General features: G+C 41.2%; 1 protein-coding gene across 1 annotated transcript in view; it reads right to left on the bottom strand.

Annotated features, from left to right (window-relative positions):
* The window catches only part of pdia5 (protein disulfide isomerase family A, member 5), a 113,730-nt gene that overhangs the window by 72,784 nt on the left and 15,053 nt on the right, over positions 1 to 25,893 (bottom strand). The window contains exons 3-7 of the mRNA XM_072579921.1: positions 22,575 to 22,662; positions 14,397 to 14,480; positions 12,040 to 12,085; positions 9,465 to 9,557; positions 2,067 to 2,127 (exon numbers count right to left, since the gene is read on the bottom strand). Coding sequence (XP_072436022.1) covers positions 2,067 to 2,127; positions 9,465 to 9,557; positions 12,040 to 12,085; positions 14,397 to 14,480; positions 22,575 to 22,662 — 372 coding nt within the window. The remainder of the gene's footprint in view (positions 1 to 2,066; positions 2,128 to 9,464; positions 9,558 to 12,039; positions 12,086 to 14,396; positions 14,481 to 22,574; positions 22,663 to 25,893) is intronic.

Genomic DNA, 25,893 nt, shown 5'->3' with positions numbered 1-25,893 from the left:
CATATAAATCCAGAATTGCATTATGTTTTGCCATTCGTAGATAGCAATTTTCCTTTTCAACACAGCTTTCATCTACTTCTCACCTTTGAAAAGCTCCACATAGCTGAGATTACACAGTTTCTCCACTTTCTTGCTATTCAGGACTTTCCTTCGTTCATTATCCCTTTTCCAAAAAAGTACCAGTCCTTGATTTGCATCTACACTTACCTGCCCACACTGCTCAGCTGGTTTAGATCTCCCAAAGGACGATTCCTGAAATGTTAATTATGCTTCTCTCTCTCAATGCAGTGTCGGACTTGCCAAACATTTCCAGCATGTTCTTTTTGTTTTTAGGTTTATAGAAATACTGTCCTTTTCTACACTTGCCTACATTTAGTTTCTCAACCAACTTCAATATCATTTCCCTTGTGCTTACATCCAAGCTTTGCCTTGCAATGGAATCATGAAAAATTAGTGTAAGGGACCCATTACACCTGGTTTTGCAGACATCAAAAGCAAGCCTAAAATGTAGTGCCACTCGGGAACCAAGCACAGAAAACACACAGTTGGTTAATGATCCGGTTGCAGCTCATCTCACTAGACTTGTTCACTATGCAGTTCTAATGAAGGGTTATGCTTGAAACTTTAACCCATCTTTGTCCCAAAGGAGATCTACCAACCATGCAATTCCAGTCTTTTGTACTTGTAAGTTTCTGAAATGCGTTTCATACCTATTTCTAGTAAGCTGTTCTGTTCATTCGATAAAAGTATGGTTGCCAGAATAAAAATTGAGCGCGCCTTAAAATCAATGCAGAACAGCATATGCTCAATCAACTGTGAATCATTATGTCTTACATTTCCTTTAAACTTTGCACAGCCCAAGAATACAGATATGAAAGTGCATTGCAGAATTGTCGATACAGAGTTGATGCTCATGATCTTTATTATTAAAAATCTGACAGAAGCATAAAGAATTGCAGGGTTCATCCTTCCCATTAGGAGATGAAGGTGCAGTGGGTGGGAGAGGCATGGGGTTAAAAAAAAGAGGAAAGCATTTAGGGGCTAAATCAGATTACAACTGCATAGTGGGGAAAACGGCCGGAAAGAAGCAACAATTAAAAAAAACACCAAACAATACTGCAAGCTCTTGCAGCACTCACATTACTCAATAAACACATCAACTATGCAGGTTCTTACAATTTGAAGTTAAAAACACAAAAGCATGAGCAGCTGTTCCAGAAAGAAAATAAGTCACAAAGCAACAAAACACTGACTGAGTAACAGAAGGCCGAGAGGAATCTTGCTGTTTCATTACCATCAGGGGTTGCAGCAGTGCAAACAGTGTAAAAAGTATTCTTTGTAAAAATAGCATGCAATGTTTTTCTAAGCGAATTCCCTTCACTCAAGTTTCTTTTTCTCTCCTGTACTTCAGTGTGGACTCACAAAATGCAGGAGAGGGGACCTTGAAACAAAAGCAGTCACCCATAATGCACAATTCAAACATAGGAACACAAGAGGCCATTCAGCCCTTTCAGTCATTAGTTAGATCCTGGTTGATCTGCATCTCAACTCCATTTAGTCACCTTTGTTTTGTAAGGTTTAATTTTCTTGGCTAGCAAAATCCAATGATCTTTGTCTTGAAATTTTCAATTGAACCCTAGCCAAGGTGTATGGTGGGGGGCAAAGAAAACATGCCCACTACCCTGTGTCTGATGGTATGATATTTGGCATTGGGAGACAAGGATGAAACAGTAGTATTCAAAACAACTGCTAGTTCCACTGCATGGCAATCAGGAGGAGGAATCGTGGTTGATGCCAACGACATCTATCCCAGACATCTCCCGGCATCTCTCTTTTGTAAAGATCCTTGTACATGGCTTTTCAGATTTTTTTTTTCCTGACTGGTGGCGTACAAAATGAGTTTTCTTGTTAGTTCCCACAAACACTGTCCCCACCACTGCTTTCCATGCAATTGGGACATGCCACCACTCAACACCTCAGTCATGATGGTACAGTCAGTGGATTAAATAGATAGTGTTATACCTGGCTGGCTCAGAATATGAATGCATGCACAGAGGAAAACTTACATGGTGCGTAGAAAATCATGAGAATTGGTCGTTCCTCCTTCTTTATCAGCTTTCTGAATTCCTAAGGAAAAAGCAGTAGGATGACTACAGAAAGTAAGGTAATACGTCAGAAGTGAGAGAAAGGCAGGAAGCCTGCAGTCTTAAAAGAAATTTAGTACAAAAACAATTTGCTTTGGTGCAGTACTAGGGTATTGCTGAACTGCCACGAGTTACATATCTTTTTGTTAATTAGATGGTGCCTCACAGCACCAGGGTCCCGGGTTCAATTCCAGCCTCGGGCTACTGTCTATGTGGAGTTTGCACATTCTCTGCGTATCTGCGTGGGTTTCCTCCAGGTGCTCTGGTTTCCTCCCACAGTCCAAAGATGTGCAGGGCAGGTGAATTGGCCATGCTAAATTGCCCATAGTGTTATGTGCATTAGTCAGAGGGAAATGGGTCTGAGTGGGTTACGCTTTGGAGGGTCGGTATGGACTTGCTGGGCCAAAGGGCCTGTTTCCACACCTTAGGGAATCTAATCTAATCAGATAAACAAGATTGCTGGCTGAGGTGAGTCCTGAAAGATTCCACTTTTATCTGTAGAGGAACAGGAAAGCCCTGGCCATCAACTCTCATACCACATCCTATAGTACTGAAACAGATTCCAAGGTTAGCTATCACATTGCTATTTGTGGGACAAAGCTATGCTCAAATTGGATGTCATATTTGCCTGTAGCAGAGTGATTACACTTCAAAACGGTAATTCAATGGCTGTGAGGTGGCTTTGGAATTCCTGAAGTGGTGAAAGAATTCCATTAAAACAAAAACAAAGTCTTACTTAGAAAAAAAATTGTATTGCAAGAAAATGTCTCCACATTTTTGGAATGTATTTCTTATCCCTGTAGTTAGAAAATTGGCAATAAAGGGTGAAAGGAATGATGGACATATCACTGGCTGCTGAATGATTCAGCAAGTGCTTCTGTTCAAAATAAGGAACTGTATTGCTCTGGGCTCTCTTATCATGCTTATATGAATATTCAAAACTATTTTTAAAATGTTTTAGATTTTTTTAAAAAATTCAATTTAAAAATTTCTTACAGAAGACTGCTTTCTTGCTGCTGGATCTCAAATCCAACAACTTGGTGAAATTGTCTCAACATTCTGGGCATAATATAAGAACAAAGTTTAATTTCACCTTTATAAATATGGAAGTGACAACACGCAGCTCTGATATTTTGGAGATGGGATTTAAATATTTGGACTTGGGTACATTGGAGGAATGGAGAAATGTATCCAGGACAACAGCAAGAAGAATAAAAAATGAGACAACAATGGAGCTGTCCCAGGAGTAGGAAAGCAATGCTTTCTGTCTCTTTTTGGGTCTCTCTGCCACCAGTGAGGTAGTGTGAAAAAGAGTAACGATGGTACTAGCTGTATCAGCATTTGGACACCCAGTACAGACAGGATAGGCTGAATTGCCTCTTTCTGCACTGTAACACTTCTGCGATCATTACTGTTTCAGCAAAACAGACATTTTGATGAGCAGAATGCAATCTCCTGAATAAGTATGCTGGAAAGTCAAGCCATGTTTATCCTCAATTTGACCAAAGAAATCGCATCTCTAACTCTGGGAAAGATTCAGGTTGCAAACAAAGCACCAAACATCTTCTGTGAAACTAGATTTGTTGGAAATTTAAGGTGCAAACACAAATAACTTATTTCAAAATGTCTGCAGGCCATTTTTAACATTTCTCTACTTGTATGTCACTGTGGTTCACATGTCTCCTAAGCTTGTATTCTACTTTCCACAGGCTTTATAAACACCCCATTAAGTAATGCAACTGAGTTACTCCAATATTGTAAATTTACATACATGAACTCAGGACACCTGGATGCTAACTCCATGCTATTCTTGAATTAACAAAAGTTAAAAATCACACAATACCAGGTTATAGTCCAACAGGTTTAATTGGAAGCAGACTAGCTTCAGGTGATAGTCACCTGATGAAGGAGCGTCGCTCCGAAAGCTAGTGTGCTTCCAATTAAACCTGTTGGACTATAACCTGGTGTTGCATGATTTTTAACTTTGTACACCCCAGTCCAACACCGGCATCTCCAAATCTTGAATTAACAAGGTTAACAGGTTTCACATAATTTAAATCAAGCATTGCAATCAAGTGATCCAGAATCCACGACCATTTATGGGAGAGAGTTCTAAACATCTACCACCTTTTGTGTGCAGAAGTGCTTCCTTAATCCTGGTAAAATCCTGGGGAGTGTTGCCAAACAAAGAAATTTTGGGTATAGGTTCACATTTTGTTGAAAACAGAGTCAAAGGTAGACAGGGTAGTGAAGGTGGCATGCCTTCATTAGTCAGTGCATTGAAGATACAGTTGGGAGGTCATGTTGTGGCTGTACAGGATGGTGATTAGGCCACTTTTGGAATACTGCGTTCAATTCTGATTTCTCTGCTACAGGAAAGGCGTTGCAAAACTTGAAAGGGTTCAGAAAAGACTTACCAGTGTTGCCAGAGTTGGAGGGTTTGAGCTATAGGGAGAGGCTGAATAGACTGGGACTATTTTCCCTGGGGCGTTAGAGGCTGAGGGGTGACCTTTTGAAGTTCATAGAATTATGAAGGGCATTGATATGGTGAATAGTCAAAAGTCTTTTCCTCAGGGTAGGGAAATCCATACCTAAAGGGCATAAGTTTAGGGTGAGAGGGCAAAGATTTAAAAAGGACCTAAGGGGCAACTTTTTCCCCATATGTATATGTGGTGTATATGTGGGATGAGCTGCCAGAGGTGGTGGTGGAGGCTTGTATAATTACAACAGTTAAAAAGCATTTGGATAGGTATATGAATAGGAAGGGTTTAGAGGGTGTTGGCCAAATGCTGGCAAATGGGACAAGAATAATTTAGAATATTTGGTTGACATGGACACGTTGGACCAAAGGGTCTATTTTCATGTTGCACATTTCCATAACTCTAAGTGGCGCAAAGAAACGATCTTAAGGGGGCAAAGCGTCAAATCAGAAGGTAGATCTGGGAATAATTTTAAGTAACTATTTCTTCATGGGTCATGAGGATTCTCTGGTCTGATGTTACACGTTGTTACTGTTTGGTTCAGCTATGAAGGCCCACCATTCTCAAATATTACCTGACGTGAGTAAAACTAGAAAAAGCTGAACTGTTTTAAAGGTGGTTGAATAGAAGACAAAAAGCAGCTTTTCATTTATAAAACCTCTCTCAAAAACACCCCACAGCCCCAAGTGACATGGACTAAATTAACTTTGAAATGCAATTATTACTGCTACATTGGCAAGACAATCAGCCATTTTGCACACTAGATCTTGTTAACAATCACATGAATTGTTTTTTTTTTGGATGCTGTTAGTAGTGTAGTCAAAAGCATCTCATGAGAAAGGTAAAGAGCAAAAGTTTTTTTTAAGACGACGACATCTTCCACCTAATGTGTGGTTTCTCTGTTGGTACAGAATCAGAGGGGGGGGGGGGGGGGGGGGAAGAAAAGATAGCCCACACTTCAGAATTCCAAACTTGAAAAAAGCCACTTAACATACAGGCTCTCAATCCCTTGATCAGGTTTTGGCATCCTTCCTGTTCACCCAGGTCAAAGGTGTGAAATAAATAGAAAAGTACCAAGTGCTAGAAACCTGCCAATAAAGCACAGCCTTACTGAAGGGATGCACTCTAAACATAAATCTTATTCTTTCAACTGCTGAACAGCACTTTCTATTTTTATTGCAAAGAAAAACTTTGCCTATTTTGCTCTTGGCTGTACAACACTTCTCACACAATGCTGCCTTTGGGACTCTCTCCCCTATATATAGTTTGAATGATGAGAACCTGCACCACTAGGATGCTACAGCTTACATTGAGCTGTGAAAAAACGGTCACTTAACCCCATGCCCATTTGACTCCTGTAATTTGAACTCCCAATGACCAGTAAGATTACATCATCAGGGTAACATTCCCCATTATCGATGTCGCTTCTCACACAGTTGGAATGAAAACAATGGAACGCACCAAGAACTCAGAATATATTGAAAGTGCTTAATGGCCAATGAAGCACTGCTGCAGTATAGTCACTAGTGTGATGTAGCAAACATGATGGTAAATTCACAGACAGCAACCTACCAGAAACAGCTATGTGATTAACAAAAAAGATAATCTGTTTTCTGTGATGTTGACTGAGGCATAGTATTATCCAGAACAACTGAGATCAGTACCCTGTTTTTCTTAAAAACTAGATAATATCCTTTTAGGTGCAGATCAAAGAATAAATATTATCCATGGCACCAGGGAGAACTCACTTGTTCTTTTTCACTCACCTGAGATGCTAGGCAAGGTCTCAGTTTAATATCCCATCAGAAGGGCAGCGTCCCCAACAATGCTCCTTCACTACTGCAAGGGGACTGTCATCCTGCATAGCTGCCTCAAATCTCAGATGTGGATCCTGAACCCAGAACCTTTAGATTTACAGCAGAGACTACCACCGACCCAACGCTGACACATAAAACACCCAATCCATTAACAGTTAGAATTTGAGCTTTTAAAGTACTGACTAGGGTTCAAGCATCAGAATTAGTACCCAAGTCCTGGTATTGGCACCCACATAAAGCAGCAGATTTATAGCCTACATTAGAGAGAGGTGCAGACACTTCATAGCTGGATCGTTCCAGTTGAAGCTCTAAGACATTCTGAGAAGTATCTTTTATCCTCCACTAATCTGAACTCATTCAAAACTCTACCTGTGCCTAAATCACATCAAGTCACTCATAATCTCATTGCTTGCTGACTTTAACTAATAAATCACCACCTCAAATGTAACTTCTCATCTGTGCATTCAAACACTTACTTGACTTGCCCTCTCACTAATTTGAATTCCCTACATTCTTCACTGTCGTCTTCCAGTTCAAAACAGCCTCAACATTCCCCCATTTCCTTAACTCCAGCATTGGCTGCCAAAGTTCAGTTGTTCAAATCTGAGCTACAGTACTTCATTTTTAACCTCTCTAGCTCTCTACATCTCTTTTTGTTGAAACCTTTGGCCAACAGCACTGATGTCTCTCCTTGAGTTTTGTCCTTATTTTTGGGCTGATTATACCCTGAAGGATCATGGGGTGTTTTACTGTCTTAAAATGCAAGTTAAACAAAACTTTCTGTCCTGGAAATAATAAGTCTTAGCGCTGCTTTCATGACAAGCCTTGCTTCCCATCCCAAACAGGAATTCCAGTGAAACTTACTTGAGGAAACAGCTAATCCAATTTCAAAGGGAAGGATTCATTATTGATAAGGAGCTCAAGAATGGTGCAAAGACTGCTCAAATGAAATTGTATGACATGTGGTTTTGAACAGAATTTGTTGTGTTCAGTAGTGTAAAACCTACATCTATTTCTGTATATTTTGCTCAAGGAGCTTGTCTTTCTGCTTAGCATAATATGTTCTGTGGTTGGGTTTTGAAGAGAGAGCATTTCTTATTGTTTTAGGCAAAGAGAACTCAAAGGAAACTTGCCCTTTAATGCCTTTTTGGGAATCACTGAAGTTTTTTTGTTGTCAATAGAATCATAGAATCCCTACAGTGTGGAAACAGGCCTTTTGGCCCAACAAGCCTACACCAACTCTCCAAAGAGTATCCCACCCAAACCCATTCCCCATTACTCTACATTTACCGCTCATTGATGCACCTAACCTATACATCCCTGAACACTATGGCCAATTCACCTACCCTGCACATCTTTGAAGTGTGGGAGAAACCCACGCAGATGCGGGGTGAACATGCAAGCTCCACACAGACAGTCGCCCGAAGCTGGAATTGAATCTGGGTCCCTGGCACTGTGAGGCAACAATGCTAACCGCTAAGCTACTGTGCCACATAGAACACATCCTTTGAACTGAAAGCACTGGCAGCTTGTTGATCAGCATGTGAAAGCAGACAATGCCCTGGATAGGTGGGAAGGTTCTTGTAGAACTTAAATGCTGACATGAACAGGTTCTGAGAAAGGGACCTGAAACATTAACAGTTACTCCCTATAGGTGATGCCTAATCACCACAGTATTTTCTGGTTTTACCTCAGATTTAAAATCTGCAGTTATTTGGTTATTGAGCTCAACAGGAAATTGTTGAGCATAGAATCTTCCAAGAATGATTATTATAGCTACTACTTCAAACAACCTTTTTTTTTGGTTCATTCAGGTGATGTGGGTGACTCCAGTTGGGTCAGCATTCATTACTCATCCTTAATTACTCTTGAGAAGATGGTGAGCTGCCTTCTTGAACTGCTGCAGTAAAGTGGGTGCCACCATACCTATACTGTCATTAAAGAAGAGGTTCGAGGATTTTGGACGAGTGACATAAAACAATGGCGATATATTCTGAAATCATGGTGGTATGTGGCTTAAGCGGAATATGCATTGTTTCCATACATCTGCTGCCTTATCTTTCTAAATGATAATGGTTATGGAAGGTGCTGGCTCAGGAACCTTGGTGAATTCCTGAAGTGCATCTCATAGGTGGTGCAGGCACTGCTACTGAGCTTCAGCAGTGGAGGTAGTGAATGTTTGTGGATGTGGTGCGAATCAAGCAAACTGTTTTGTCCACGTTTTGCATCAAATGAAGGTGGTGAAAATTCAGGAATTCGTGAGAGAGAACCCGGTGAGTAAGATTAGCTCTATTATTCAAGTAAGTATTCTTTGTGGGTGGCACGGTGGCACAGTGGTTAGCACTGTTGCCTCACAGCGCCAGAGACCTGGGTTCAATTCCCGCCTCAGGCGACTGACTGTGTGGAGTTTGCACATTCTCCCTGTGTCTGCATGGGTTTCCTCCGGGTGCTCCGGTTTCCTCCCACAATCCAAAAAATCCAAAATCCAAAAGGTTAGGTGAATTGGCCATGCTAAATTGCCCGTAGTGTTAGGTGAAGGGGTAAATGTAGGGGAATGGGTCTGGGTGGGTTACGCTTCGGCGGGTCGGTGTGGACTTGTTTCCGCACTGTAAGTAATCTAATCTAATCTAAGGGCCAGTGCAGCCACAGAGGGCTGAACCTCATCTTGCCCTGCAGGAAATCTCTACAGTTCGGAGATCATATTGCAGCAACTTTCCAGGGTTGCCAGACATTGGATTATCACTTCAGATGTTCACCTTTTATACTGCATCATTACATTGAAATATCAAAATATACCGTGTTTATGAAAATAGAATTCCTTCAACCAGACCACACCAAAAAAAAAACTTAAAATAAATAATAAGGTCACATTGTGTTGCATGCATTACATTTTCTTTATGCTATGATCGACAAAATTGACAGGACTTGCAGTCCCATGCACACAAACAAAATAAAACAGCATTGTTATCACCAGTGAGTATCCCATTTCCCAGTAAAGTACATTATCACAAATAGTGTCAAACCTTCTCACTGTCAATGTGAACCACATCCTTTGCCTCAGGATTCTCTTCCCATAGTGGAGCGCCCTCTGGATCCCTCATAAATGCCACCATTGACTGCAAACAATCAGAAAGAGTGCAAAGCTCATAAATTTTTAAACTGAGCAGAATCTCAGTTCTGAATACACAAATTATTGATGATGGTGCAGAGGATTAAAGGAAATGAAAAGACGTGCATCTAAAACTTCTTAGGCTCATGGTAATGCGGTTCTCCCAACCTAATCCCAAAGAGGTTTCTTTCAAAGTGGCAGGGACAGGAGGAGATCCCAGCCACTGTTACAACATGAACTAGAACAGGCCAACAAATGAGACACACTTCAGGAAGAAATGCATGCATCAGATCTTGTTCTACTTCACCACCCTCCTCTTCCAATTTCTCACCACTCCCTCCTCCAGCGAAGAGAGAAAATTCTATTTAGGGTTCAGTCCCAAATGTCGAAGAACATTTTAAAAATTGCCCTCTCTTTTACAAGAAGAATTGATGATTTGTAGCACAAAAGGAATGCATGGCTTTGGCTGCTGATTTTTAACCAGAGAGTCGCCTTTGTTATAGCTGTCAAGATACCCTACAACCATAATGTGAATACCACCACTCACCTGTCACCAGATATTATTGCAGTGACGAGCTAGACCACCAGACCTTCACAAACATTCCACAAAACATCCAGAGAGTTGGATCCCCTGAGAGAAATCCGACCACTTAGTTTACATGGAAAGATTTAAAACTGACTCAGGAGACTGTAAACAGTTTGAAAAACCACAACTCTGGTTCACTAAGGAAGGGGGAGGTCAGGAGGGTTGGTAGATGTGAGGACACAGGAACTCCCAAAAGGCCAGTTGAGCACTGATAACAGAAGGTCTTTCATGCAATGAGTGAGTGACACAAGAAACTAAATTATGACCTGGACACCTCTGGAAATCATTTAAGGAACTATATAATTTAACAAGTAATCTGATGTTCGGGGAAGTGGAGGCCTGCAGATTTTGAACGAACGGAGTGCAGGTACTGAAGCTGGATAATCACTCTGATCCATTGTCATTTGAATAGATTTGCTGAAACAAAATAAGCAAATCTGGTTTACCTCAAGCTGTGCTACACAATGACTGCGATGGAAGCTCTATACTTTGTACAACCTCTGTATTAAGCATCTGGTTAACCAAATCACACTCACTTGTATGATCTGTGGCTTTTCTTCAACCACAAAGGGGAACATAATCGCAATACTTCCTGCCTTTACGTCCTTACATTACACATCACATAGTCCATTTTATAGAGTCACTTTATTTTAAACTACTGGGGTGAATTAATTCCCATGAAAAGACCTCCGTGTAGTGTTTAAAATATTTCAATTTATACCTACAAAAGGCCAAATAAAGCAAAGTATTTTGTATCAAATTAGCTGATTTCAGGCCAGGTAACATCTGGCTTCATTGTGTCAGGGATGTGGGGGCATTGGGGTCACGAGGGGTTTTGTTTGGTGGTGGAGGAGAGAGACAACTAGCTCTCTCTTTCTATCTAGAGATTCCTGCGATACAATGAATATGAACATATCAGGGAGGAAAAGGTCAGGCTCAAAAGCAACACACTTCATGGCTGAATAGTTGCCAAGGTTTACTGCCCTAGATTCACAATAAGAGTGGCCAAATTGGATACGTTCCTGGAGGGCTGTACTTGGAACCTTATCCTGGCAAAGATCCACATTTTCAGGAGAAAGAGCAAGAGGAATGTGATCCCCTTCTGGCATAAGTGGTAACTCAGTGAGTGTGAACCCAAAACTGGGTCTACCTCAATCCAGTTGGAGGGAGAATGGGGAAAGACTGGAGCTTGATTGCACATCCTATTTTTTGTCCTTGTTTATTAAATAGCTTACAACACTGGCACCACTTAACACTTACGGACTGGACTCAAAATGAAAATTGGCATTTTTCCTCTAGACAGCTGATTGTATGGAGGAATTTAAATCTGCTTTGCATAATAGTTAAGATAGACACTTCCACTGTTAGGTGGAATACTTTATTCTTTAATGCAGCTGAAGCAGTTGTACCATTGGAAAGTGAATTGAGAGTCAAACCATAATAGTTTATAGGAGACGATTGCAACGCTGAGAAAAGGAAAAGAGATGGCAGTCAGGATATACATTAAAGTGAGAAATGTCAACCAAACCGATTAACTATTCCTTGTTCTCAACCGAAGATTCTTCAGGGATTAAAAATAAAGGTAGTTTTGATGGACTCTTGCAGCACATTGGGAGACAGTGAGGTCTGCAGATGCTGGAGATCAGAGTTGACAGTGTGTTGCTGGAAAAGCCCAGCAGGTTAGGCAGCATCCGAAGAGCAGGAAAATCGACGTTTTGGGCCAGAGCCCTTCATCAGGACGGCAATGCACTTACTCTTAAGTGCCCTCTGAAATGTCCGAGAACAAGCCATTCAATTCAAAGGCAATAACGCTGAGCCAAACAGCAATGCCCACTTCCCATGAGTGAAAAGTAATAACAAACATTGCAAAAGTTTATGAACACTTGGTACAGACAATTATTACCTTAAATGTTTCAGGCCTTTCATATTCAACATGGAAAGCTCCGTCCCTATACAATCAGAAACACGCAGATATTAGCATCTTTCAGCACAAATATGAACACACTTATCCCCTTAAAAGCCAAAGCATTCTCTCTTGCATTATCCCCTTCAAAATAGAGATTAATTAAACAGACACAGAAATATACATCTGCCATAAATTCAGAATACTGAGTGCTAACTCAATAAATTTCTCACAGCACAGCAAGGTGGCCGAGATTTGCTTGAACCTATTGTTTGTTGCAAAATTATGTTAATGCACCATAAATGTGACCGAGTAGAGGTGGCAAGATAACAATTAATGTGGAAGGAGTTCTTGGGCTCAGTAAGAGACAGAGCAGCCAGTACGACTTGTTCAGCGAGGGACTATTTTTCAGAAACCCGAACAGCAAGTGCACGTGGTGATGGCACTTTCATGAGCTTGATTGTGATGGCTGAAGATTACGCCAATACGCATCAGCTATGCTTAAATTTGATGCCTTCAGTAGCTACCAACAGAGGAAGCTGCTAGCCCAGCATAATTAAATACTGGAGATACGTGGACAAAGAGACAAAAAGGCTTTAATAAAGCAATGTTTTTGATTTATTAGCGATAAGCAGCATGGCTTGTGTGGGACAGTGTGTGTCGCACAAAGTTGATTGTTACTTTCCTCAAAAAACCTCAAAGGTTATTGATGAGGGCAGGGGGGTAGATATTGCCTGTATGGACTTTAATGATACAAAAGGTAAAGTCACATGGGATCCGTGGTGAGCTGCTAAGATGGATACAAAACTGGCTTGTTCATAGAAGACTGTAGTGGTGGAAGTGTATTTTTCTGACTGGAGATCTATGGCATGCAGTGATGCCCCACAGGGATCAGTGCTGGGACCCTTGTTGTTTTTAATATCTATAAATGATTTGGAGAAGAACGTAGGTGGCCAATTAGTAGGTTTTCGGATGGCACAAAGGTTGGGAAAGCTTAGGATAATGAGGTAGATTGGCAGAGGATAGGCTGGAAATTTGGGCAGAGAAATGGCAGTTAGAAATTAATCTGAACAAACGAGAAGTGACAATTTGGAAGATCTAATGCAGGAGGGAAGCATACAGTTAATGGCAGAACCCTTAGTGGTGTCAACATACAAAAGGATTGAAGTCTATAGGTCCACAGTTCCCTGAAAGTGGCAACACAAGTGGATATGATGGTCAAGGAGGCTTATGGCATGCTTACCTTCATTGGCAGGGGCATAGAGTATAAAAATTGCCAAATCAAGTTGCAGCGATTTACAACTGTAGTTAGGCCACATTTGGAATACGCTGTACAGTTTTGATTGCTCCATTAACAAAGGTTGTGGTGTGTTTGGAGAAGACGCAGAAATAGTTTAGCAGGATGTTGCCTGATTTGGAGGGTGTTAGCTATGAGGTGAGTGTGGACAACTTGGTTTGTTTTCACTTGAAAGGAAGGTGAGGAGCAACCTGATAGAATTTTACAAAATTATGAAAGGCATGGAGAGAGTGGTTAGTCAGAGTCTTTTTCCCCAGGGTAGAAATATCAATTACGGTGGGCATGGGTTAAAGGTTGGGGGGGTGCGTAGGGGGAAAGAGTTCAAAGGAATTGTGAGAGTTTTGTTTTGAAACAATGAGTGATAAGTGCCTGGAATGTGCTGCCAAAGGTGTTGGTGATGGTGGCGACTCTGCCTACCTGCTTAGGTGGATCTTGCAGCACTATTCAAAGAAGAAGTGTGACATTCTCTATATTTGATCAATATTTACACCTCAAACAAAACCAATGATCATGTGGGTCCGATGGATCTTGCTACGCACAAATTGGCAGTTGCATTTTTTACATTACAGCAGTGACTGAACTTGAAAAGTACTTCACTGAAAGTAAAGCACTTTGGTCTTGAAGTTGCGAAATGTGTTACATTGATGCAAGGTTTTTTTTAAAAAACACTTCAAGGCTGTTACCAACCAAGAAGAATACTGCGATTTTATCCAAGGCAGTCAATTAAAAAAAAAACTAAAAATTTTTCCAAATGAAAACGCAAACAAGGGGGGCACGACAGCAGAACTTAAACCCGCTGTTCAGCTACACCGATATGGGCAAGTGCCAAGCCGGGAAGAGGGGAGAAGAAAAAACAGAAAGGGCAACTGTAGCCCAGCAGCTGCCTTCAGAACAACACTTGCGGAAATCATACAGCAAGGCACCCATCTGCTGCTCTCAGTCAGAGGATGATCCGTGGCTTCAGCAGAAAACAACATGCAACAGTCACCAAAATCTCAATAAAAGTAGTCTTGCTAGAAATACTAAACCTCAGCATTTAATGGGCTTAGATTCTGCTCACTTGTAATGCAACAACTCAACGCCATTTTTCTTTGAGGCTGGTTCCACTTTCATCTTCTTGCATAGCTTCCTGCTTTCACTGTTCCTGTAAGAAGACAGCAGCGTGACATGACTGTAAATGGGAGACAGTGTCTGACTTCAGTCTGAACTGCATCAATACTTGAAATTCTTCCTTTACAAAAAGCCACAGATTCTTATGGTGCAGGTTGTCTGCCAAGCACCCTCATACATTCAGCTGTAACAGTTTAAAATACTATCTGGGTTTTGTCCATCTCAAGTTGCCAGTAGGTAGCTTCACGAGCTTCCTCAACAGAAGATGCTCCACTATCGTGCCTCCAAGACAATTAACATTTTGCTGGTGATCAAGGACAGGAATCACAAATGAGAAATACTAAAGCATCAATTAGCTTTCCAACTTGTGGGAAACAATTAGGACAAGGCTAACGATCATCCCACGAATGGCATTCACCTTTGAAAAGCTCTTGTGGCAGTGTTTCCTACCTCTGAACCAGAAGGCAAGGGTTCAGGTCCACCTGCTTCAGAAGTGTGTCATAACATACCTGAGAAGATTAATTAAAAATATCTGTAAAATGCAAAAAACCTGTTCATGGCACACAGTGGAAGTGTTCCCAGGCTATAGGCCAGAAGGTCTGGGTTCAAAAGCCACCATGCGCTGAGAAAATTGATTAAAAATATTGAAGTGGTCTTGGGACACAGTGACAGTATGGCTACCTGCTCTAGTGGTGTATTAATGGTTGATTGAAAATATCTATAAATATCTATAAAATGCAGTTACAATTTTACCTGTGTATGTTGCATTTTGTTTAAATTTCAAGAGGCAGGACACAAGCTCCTCTGATGACATAGTTTGAAAGTTCACTGGCTTCAAACAAAATATGATTTGAGCAGGCTCATGTGGTCACAAATAAAGGCACAGATCAGTTCAGTAGAATGGACTATTTTTGTGCTGTAAATTCAATGCAAACAACAAAGAGCATTGGCAAGACAGCAATGAAGGAAGCCTTTCTTCCAAAAACCAGGAGAAAACATAACAAAGTTATAATCACCACCACTGAAGGTTGGTCGGTCTGAACAGAAAGATACCTGGGCAAGTAAATATATTGCAAAAGGAGGAAGGTGGGAATTTAGAGGAAAATGTTGGAATGGCTAACATTCTCAAATGTTTAATGAGCTAAATGGCACTAAATACCCTGACAAAGACATACAGTCATAGGCAGAACAAAGTTGAATCCTTGATCAATGCTGTTAGTCAGCTTTGGCCAGAGTGACACCAAAAGAGATTTGTTTTATTTGATCTACGGTTACAGGTGTCATCAGTAAGGCCAGTATTTACTGCCTATCTCCATCTGTCCTGGAGAAGGTGATGGTGAAACATTTTCATGAATTGGTGCAGTCCATGTGTTGTATGCACATTGACAATACAGTTAGGGAGGAATTTCCAGGATTTAGACCCAGCAACACTGGAGCGACAGCATTACAGTTCCAAATCAGGATGGTGTGTGGGGCTTCCAGGGAAAATTCCAAATGTTGATGTTCTCATGATCTGCTACCTTTGTCATTGTAGGTGGCAGATGTTGCAAGTTTGGAAGATGCCTTTGAATAAGTATAAGTATAAGTGGTGATTTACTGGAGTGCATCTTGAAGATTTTACACATAGTTGATACTGTCCTTTGCTGGTAAAGGGAGTGAATGCTCAAAGTGGCAGTTGGGCTGCCAAGCAAATAGGCTGTTTTGCCTTGCGTGGTCTTGAGCTTTGAAGGAATGACACTCATTCAGAAAAATGGATAATCCTAACTCGTGTCTTGCGGATAATGGGCAGGCATTTGGAAGACAAAAGAGGAGTTGTTCAGCTGAGAAGTCATAACCTCTGACAAAGTTTTGTAGTCAGAAATGGGTGATCCAATTCAATTTCTGATCAATGATAATCCCTCTCCAGATGGGGAGGGGGGAGGAGTTTGGTGGTGGTAATACACTGGAAAACAATACCTGGCATTTGTGTGCCACTTGTCAGCTCAAGCCTGAGTTGTGCAGAAGTTTTGCTGCCCATAAAAGGTTGCTTCAGTATTTGAGAAGTGGTGAATGCTACTTAATATTGCACAAACATCCCCACTTCTGGTGGAAGGGAGGTATGATATGTGATGAAGCAGCTGTAGATTGTTGCATCTAGGACACTACCCTAAGGTACTCCTGCAGTGACGTCCTGGGAATGGGAATGATTGACCTACAACAACCTAGATTTCTAGGAATGACTGAAAACATTGGAGGTACCACACAATTTCCATTGAATCCAGTTTTGCCATGGCTCCTTGACAACTTATTTGATCAAACGTTATCTTAATGTAAAGGGCACTTACTCACACTTCACTGCTGTAATTGAACTCTTTGATCCACAGAACATAACATTACAGTGCAGTACAGGCCCTTCGGCCCTCGATGTTGCACCGCCCTGTCATACTAATCTGAAGCCCATCCCACCTACACTATTTCATGTATGTCCATCTGCTTGTCCAATCACGACTTAAATGTACTTAAAGTTGGCGAATCTACTACCGTTGCAGGCAAAGCATTCCATACCCTTACTACTCTCTGAGTAAAGAAACTACCTCTGACATCTGTCTTATACCTATCTCCGCTCACTTTAAAGTTGTGTCCCCTCGTGTTTGCCGTCCCCATACTTGGAAAAAAGCTCTCCCTGTCCACCCTATCTAACCCTCTGATTATCTTGTATGTCTCTATTAAGTCACCTCTCAACCTTCTTCTCTCTAACGAAAACAGCCTCAAGGCCCTCAGCCTTTCCTCGTAAGACATTCCTTCCATACCAGGCAACATCCTAGTAAATCTCCTCTGCACCCTTTCCAAAGCTTCCACATCCTTCTTATAATGCGGTGACCAGAACTGTACACAATACTCCAAGTGTAGCCGCACTAGAGTTTTGTACAGTTGCAGCATAACCTCCTGGTTCCGGAACTCAATCCCTCTGTTAATAAAGGCCAAAACACTGTATGCCTTCTTAACAACCCTGTCAATCTGGGTGGCAACTTTCAGGGATCTGTGTACACGGACACCGAGATCTCTCTGCTCATTTGCACTCCCAAGATTCTTACCATGAGCCCAGTACTTTGCATTCCAATTACTCTGTCAAAAGTGTATCACCTCACACTTGTCCACATTAAACTCCATTTGCCACCTCTCAGCCCAGCTCTGCATCTTATCTATGTCTCTCTGCAACGTACTACATCCTTCGTCACTATCCACAGCTCCACCGACCTTAGGGTCATCCGCAAATTTACTAACCCACCCTTCTAAGCCCTCATCCAGGTCATTTATAAAAATGACGAACAGCAGTGGACCCAACACCAACCATTGCGGTACGTCACTAGTAACTGGACACCAAGATGAACATGTTCCATCAACTACAACCCTCTGTTTTCTTTCAGCAAGCCAATTACTGATCCAAACTGCTATGTCTCCCACAATCCCATTCCTCCGCATTTTGTATAATAGCCTACTGTGGGGAACCTTATCGAACGCCTTACTGAAATCCATATATACCACATCAAACGGTTTACTCTCATCTCCTTGTTTGGTCACTTTGTCAAAAAACTCTAAGATTCGTTAGGCACGACCTACCCTTCACAAAACCGTGCTGACTGTCCCTGATCAGATTATTCTTTTCTAGATGGTTATAAATCCTATCTCTTATAACCTTCTCCAACACTTTTCCAACAACTGAAGTGAGACTCACTGGTCTGTAATTACCAGGGTTGTCTCTGCTACCCTTTTGAACAAGGGAACCACATTTGCTATCCTCCAATCCTCAGGCACTATTCCTGTAGACAATGATGATTTGAAGATCAATGCCAAAGGCTTGGCAAACTCTTTCCCTGCTTCCCAGAGGATCCTAGGATAGATCCCATTCGGCACAGGGGACTTGTCTATTTCACAATCTGCAGTATTTCTAATACTTCTTACTTGTGAACCGCAATCGCTTCTAGTCTAGATGCAAGTATCTCTGTACCTTCCTTGCCAACATTTTCATTTTCTATAGTGAACACTGTCAAAAAATATTTATTTAGTGCTTCCCCTAACTCCTCTGACTCCACACACAACTTCCCACTATTATCCTTGATTGACCCTAATTTAGCACTCGTCATTCTTTTATTCCTGACATACCTATGGAAAGCCTTAGGGTTAACCCTGATCCTATCCGCCAACAACTTCTCATGTGTCCTCCTGGCTCTTCTGAGCTCTCTTTTTAGGTCTTTCCTGACTTCCTTGTAACCCTCAAGCGCCCTGAGTTTTCACATTTTGTCCTGACATTAGCCTTCTTCTTCTTCTTGACCAGGGATTCCACTTTCTTAGTAAACCACAGCTCACGCATTCTATATCTTCCTCCCTGCCTGACAGGTACATACTTATCTAGGACACACAGGAGCTTTTCCTTGAATAAGCTCCACATTTTTAATGTGCTCATCCCCTGTGGTTTCCTTCCCCAGTCTACGCTTCCTAAATCTTTCCTAATTGCATCGTAATTTCCCTTCCCCCAGCTGTAACTCTTGCTCGGTGGAGTACACCTATCCCTTCCCATCACTAAAGTAAACCTGACAGAATTGTGATCACTGTCTCCAAAGTGCTCACCTACTTCCAAATCTAACACCTGGCCAGGCTCGTTACCCAGTACTAAATCTAAATTGGCTTCACCCCTTGTAGGCCTGTCTACATACTGTATCAGGAAGCCCTCCTGCACACACTGGACAAAAACTGACCCATCTGTAGTACTCGTAGTGATCCCAGTCAATATTTGGATAGTTGAAGTCCCCCATGACAACTACCCTGCCTCTCTCACTCCTATCGAGAATCATCTTTGCTATCCTTTCCTCTACATCTCTGAGACTATTCAGAGGCCTATAGAAAACTCCATGTTTGGAGCAAGGCTGTCATGAGGCCTGAAGTTGAATGGCACTGGTAGAATACAAACTAACTGAGTTAGCAGTTTATCACTGAATGCCTTTGATGCATCTCGCTCAAAAAGGATGGGGTGAAATGACCAGTTAACAATCCAGATTATGGTGCACGGACCTCGGCTGGGCCACATCCACCATGCTCAAATATTCTGCCAACATCCACTCACAAAATGTAAGCATTACTTGGTCAATATTTTAATGACTTTGGTACAAAGATGATGGCTAAACAAAAGAACTGATTCACACAACAAATTAGGCACTATTCCATGCTAGGCTACCTGAGAAAACGAATAAATTAATTCTGTACCAGCTTAAAATGTAACTACTGCACAGTTTTATCCCTACTACCCCACCCACTTCCTGAATCAGCATGGAATCTTTACTGTGATGTGTTTCCACTGACAATGATATTTCACTTGACTTGTTATTTTTCAGTGAATCTGGTGAGTTAATGCTGGCAGATTATCTGGCCACCAGAATGTTGGATGTTGCCAGAGGTGATGGGGGATGTCATCATGGCTTTACTCACTCTTTGCTCCACCCAATGTATACCTATGTATTTCCAGAAGAGAGATTACTGATCAGAAACTGAGACCAGAATTTCCATCCACTAGCCCTCTACATCCACCTCCTTAACACAGACACCAAGTATAGAATTTCTCTGGGCTAAGGCCTGCAAGCTCAACCCAGTGCTCAGTGCCATGGGGTTCAGCTACGCACCAAGTTGCTGCTGATAAAAATACCAGCTCAATTTCAACAAGAAGTGGTGTTAGGCATTTTTGCTTTTCAAGCAGAATTAAACTTGGCTTTCCAGTTACTCTGACGAAAGGTCTTGACCTGAAATGTTAACCCGATTTCTCTCTTCTCAGATACTACTGGAACTGATGAGTATTTCAAGCATTTTCTGCTTTTCTTGCAGATTTCCAGCATCCACAGTGATTCGCTCTTGTTTTGGCTTCCCTGATTACTCTATTAGAAGCTAAATAATAAATTGAAGACAGAAAGAGATTTATAAAACGTGTGTGAATGCAGTTTATTGTCACTCTTCAACATTTCATTGCAATTCTTCTCTTGTCAATTAAAAACAATTAGTTACTAGGACATAATGCATATACCCTACAAAACTTAAGAAAAACCAGTTACATTGAACATTGAAAATCAGAAATGAAACAGAAAAAGCAAAACGAGGTATGAGTTCAAACAGTCGAACATTTCTCTTGAGCCAGGAAGTCCTTCTCACAAGGAATGATAACATGAAGGCAAACAGTTTTAAAAATACATTAGATGCTTTGGTGGGAGAGCTGCAGGCTTGGAGTAGGTGGGTAGAGGATTTAGATGGGTTGATTGACTATTCATCTTGTGATCCGGTGCATAGTGAATCATGATAAATTCTAAACTGTGCAACTCTTCATCTGCCTCATTTTTCCCTTGTTACAATTTAGACTTGTAAAATCTTAGCTTGACATCAGCCACCCACATTTATCTTGCCTTTTCTCCCACTCTCCCAACCCAGTTAATATTCTGCAAGATGAGCCTTGTCCTTTCAGCTAAAGTTATTTGGGGTAAAATAAAGCTTGTGCATAGACTGAAGGCTCATGACTTGCGTCGCAGCAAGCAAAGCACTGACCTCCCCACACCTTCAAATTGTAATCAGAAAACAACAGTATCTATCTTTCACTGACTTCAGGCCAAGATAACAACTTAAAAATTTGCCACAGACTCATTGGAACTTACACAGTTATAGACACGGCTAATCGCAATAGCTCTTTCAAATAAGTAGCACAACAGGCCAAATGGCATCGTTCTATCATTCAAGTTCCTTGGAATCAATCATAATTCAGTTACTTTTGTCCAAAGTCAACAAGAGGTTGGCGAATCTGGTTTTCTATACAATTGCGATTAAGGAAGCCTTTGGATAACAATGAAAGAGCTATCCAATTAGTCGTCGTCCTCCACTCTTTCCCCTCAATCCTGAGCACCTTTCAGACATGCATCCAACTCCTGTCTGGATGTTACTAAATTTGTTGAGACCAGGCAGTGCATTCTAGATTCTAATTTCACCCCCTCTCTTTTGCTCATTATCTTACATTTGCACCCTCAGGTTACCGAACTACCTGCGAGCGGGAACAATATCTTCCAATTTAATCTGTCAACCTCACCTCTCTTCTCTTCCCCTGTAGCATATGTTGTTTTATTTTTGGTTATGGGTTGTAAAAGAAGAGACACCTCTAGACATTTCAGCCTGTATATTGTTCCTGGGGACGCAGTAAGATTCAAGAGAAGCCAGTGTTTTTCAATTTACAAAATTAAGTCGTTTGGATTTGCTATACACATTTGTCAGTCAAGCCAGGATGCAAGCATAGCTCAGGAGAGGTTTCTGCAGATATACATGTCAAAGCCTGAACTGTGTATCAGCAGCAAGGCCAACAGAATGATTCTGGGCACAGAACTGGAGATATGATGATAACCCAAGAAAATCCCAGGCTGGTTAACAGAATTAAATGATGCAGATGGAGGTGTAACATTAACTTGCTACTGATCTGATTGGGGTGTTTTTAAAAAGTCAAGAGGATTTAATAGGGACGATACAGAGAAACTTTCTCCCCCAAAGGAAGTAATCAAGGATGTGGGGGTAAGCTGCTTGGTTAAAAGTGCTACTGAATCACCATTTAACATAATCCTCAAATCAATCTGGGCCATTTATGAGGGAAATCTGAAAGCACTCTTCACACAAAAAAAAACAGTAGAAATCTGTAACTATATTCCATCCCACTAATGGGCCAACTAAATTGTTGAGATGGAGAATGATAGATATTTGTTGGGTGAAGTTATAAAAGCAAATGGAGTTAAGGTAGGTAAATGGAGCAACAGCACAGTCCTGACTTAATCTGAATGGCAGAACAGGCGCAAGAGGCTGATGGTCAATTCCTGTTCCAATGTTCTGAACAGATGAGCATGCACACTGGCAGAAATATGTTTTAGTGGTTCAGGACAGTAAAAACAAAGAGGTCTGAAAACTGGTTAAGATGTCAGTCCAAAACTTCAAAAATGAACAATGTGGAGTTCCAAGAGAAATTTATCAGAAATGACTAGAGGCACAAGAATGAGAGAGACAGGGTTCAATCAAAAAGATTTCTGATAGCATGCCAATTATCAAATTCTCAATCATTGCTTTTAAAAGAGAAACAACTTACCCACAATCTACCCAGGCAATGGTGCCCTGCCCTTTCACTGCCTCTGCCACATCAGAGAGCAGTTTAAGTGGTCGCTCGGCCGTAACAGCTATCACACAGCAAGAAAGAAAACATGGGTGTTACTGAACATTGTTTATCACCATTTGTTACAGCTAGCTGAGCAACCTAAGATTTGAGCTCCATCAATAGATTACCAAAGTACACTGAGATAATGAACAACTCCTTCAATAACACTGCAGCCACCATATAACCACCAGACCAAAGAAAAACACAAAGCCAAGAGCTGGTGGAATCTGTCAAACATACCTGCATCACTGTGGTCTGGAAAGAGTTGAGCATTGCACTGCACTACATGGGAAAGGGAGTAGGGGAACTGACAGGAAAGAATAATTCTCGGGTCACAATAGGCATCTTCCAAACAGCAACATTGGAAACCAGGGAACAAGTAACACTGTTTGCTTGAAAAGGTCAAGATAGCAGAATGAGGAGGTTGAAGCAATGTTAGGGGCTCCCAAAGCTCTTAATGGTCTTAACAAAAAAAAAGTTCAAAAGCAGCCACAGCCGAGTTATGAGGTCAAAGAAGGTACAGCTAAGGTTTACATGGAGTTAGTTATTCTCAGCTGAGGGAACAACAGTAAGTGAACATGAGCTGGCTACAACTTTAGGGAGGGAAATGTAAGGTTGGAATTGAGTGCTGGAAGAAAATAAATAACTAGACTAGGTCGCCTGCTTATTAAAAATTCGCTGATCACCATGTCATGTGCAATGGTGAAAGGGGCAGAGGGAACATAAAGTGATAATCAGGTTCAGTCAGATGGCCCCGTTGTGGTCACATTACTCACTGCTGACTGACCACCTTGGTTCTCTCATGGAGAATTTTGAGATGCTAAAGGACAAACTCTCTCCTCTGCACCACCTTGCAGCTTGAGGAACCGTTTCTGTATTTTCAAAAAGCAGTAACTAACCATGAAGCTGTAGGAATGTTGTGAAATGCCACTTTCCATCTAATTTCTTTTTATAATGCAATGCAATTTCACAGCAGTCAAACCTCTTCACACACCTGGTTTAACAATTTTATCTTTTCAGTATTTGAGTACGTAGTTTCTTACAAGTAAGAGCACAAAGTGACTCACATCACGCTTGAATTATAATTAGAGTGCTTCTACAGCTGGAAGGCATATTAGCTCAAAATTTGCCATGAAGAGTATTGTTTAAATTTATTCTTCCGATGTGGGAGTCACTTGCAAGACTCTCAATTATTATCCATCCATAGATGCCCTGAAACAATGGTGGTGATTCTGTTCAGACTGCTGCATTTTTGCTTTGCAGAGTTTTGATATAACTGAGTGGCTAGCTGGGCCACTTCAATGTCAGTCACATTGGCATGGAATTACAGTCAAATGCAGACCAGGCAGGGTGTTAAGGACAGGCTTTCTTCCCTGAAGGACTTGAGCGAGCCAGTTAGCTTTTTACAATAATCCAACAGCTTCATGTCATCACCATTGATTTGATGTTTTAAAGTCACTGCATGCTCAAAAGAATGTAACTGTTGATTAAAATACGGTGCATAGCATGGAGAGTGGGAAATAGGTAAGACAAAATGTGGTGTGAAATATTTGCTTTATAAAGACCAGCTGCAGATCTTGCATTCTCTGTCCAAATCTAAGTTCTGATTGAGTAAATTTTGAGAACATTACAATGCTGATGGTTACACACCATCACAGCAGTACAGAGAGTAGTTTGTGGTAACGATTTAACTTATTGACACTTTTTTTAAAGTACTGTAACTAGAAAACATACTATGCAGAAACAGAAAGAAAATTTGCTGAAAAAGCTCAAAATCCGGCAGCATCTGTAATGAGAAATCAAAGTTAACTCTTCAGGTCCAATGACCCTTTCTCACTTCTGACAACGGGTCACTGGACCTGAAATGTTACCTTTGATCTCTCTTCACAGATGTTGCCAGACCTGCTGAGCTTTTCCAGCATCTTCTGTTTTTGTTTCTGATTTATAGCATCTACAGTTTTTTTAAAGTTTTAAAGTTTCCTGATGAAGGGCTTTTGTCCGAAACATCGATATCGCTGCTCCTTGGATGCTGCCTGAACTGCTGTGCTCTTCCAGCACCACTAATCCAGTATTTGGTTTTCAGCATCTGCAGTCATTGTTTTTAACCTAGTTTTTTAAAAGTGTTTAGCATACTATAAGGTTGGAAATTTAAAGCTCATCATTTTTTGGAGATATACCTTTCAAAATTTAATTTTGAAAATTGATCAACAAGAATGAAATGTAGTGCCTTTGCAGTTGCCAGGAATACTTGATTCACTTTTTCATTTTTGCTTAATCTTCATTTTAGTCTTCCAGCTCTTACCATTTCAATTTCTTCCCCAAAATAACTTTGGACCAAAGGCAACTGAACTTGAATAATGTTTAAATTCAACCTGGGATTTTTTTTGCATATTACAGCTAGGGATGGGCATGCAATTATCATGCCCAACAAAAGAAGGAACCTACCATTTATGAACAGGACATTGGTTAGGCCACTGTTAGAATATTGCGTGCAATTCTGGTCTCCTTCCTATCGGAAAAATGTTGTGAAACTTGAAAGGGTTCAGAAAAGATTTACAAGGATGTTGCCAGGGTTGGAGAATTTGAGCTATAGGAAGAGGCTGAACAGGCTGGAACTGTTTTCCCTGGAGCGTTGGAGGCTGAGGGGTGACCTTATAGAAATTTACAAATTTATGAGGGCCATGGATAGGGTAAATAGGCAAAGTCTTTTCCCTGGGGTCAGGGAGTCCAGAACTAGAGGGCATAGGTTTAGATTGAGAGGGGAAGGATATGAGAGAGACCTAAGGGGTCTCACACAGAGAGTTTTCACACAGAGGGTGGTATGTGTATGGAATGAGCTGCCAGAGGAAGTGGTGGAGGCTGGTACAATTGCAACATTTAAGAGGCATTTGGATGGGTATATGAATAGGAAGGGTTTGGAGGGATATAGGCCGGGTGCTGGCAGGTGAGGCTAGATCGGGTTGGGATGTCTGGTTGGCATGGACGGGTTGGACCAAAGGGTCTGTTTCCATGCTGTACATCTCTATGACTCCATAACACCCAAAAATAGCCCAAACTTAATACCCAGTGGTATTTGATTACTTTCCTACAGCTTCTTAAATACAGGAACTGTCCCAAGATAATACACTGGTTGAGGCAAGTTATTAGATGGTGTTTTTAACACAGTGAAAGGTGCCCAAGTGATTCACAGGAGCATTAACAAACCAAATTTGACTTTGAACCACATAAGGATATATTAGGGCAGATAACAAAG

This window comes from Chiloscyllium punctatum, chromosome 10, assembly GCF_047496795.1.
Source record: "Chiloscyllium punctatum isolate Juve2018m chromosome 10, sChiPun1.3, whole genome shotgun sequence".
Classification (NCBI taxonomy): Eukaryota; Metazoa; Chordata; class Chondrichthyes; order Orectolobiformes; family Hemiscylliidae; genus Chiloscyllium; species Chiloscyllium punctatum.
The sequence above is the reverse complement of the archived record's forward strand: the minus strand, read 5'-3'. Positions and strand labels throughout refer to the sequence as shown.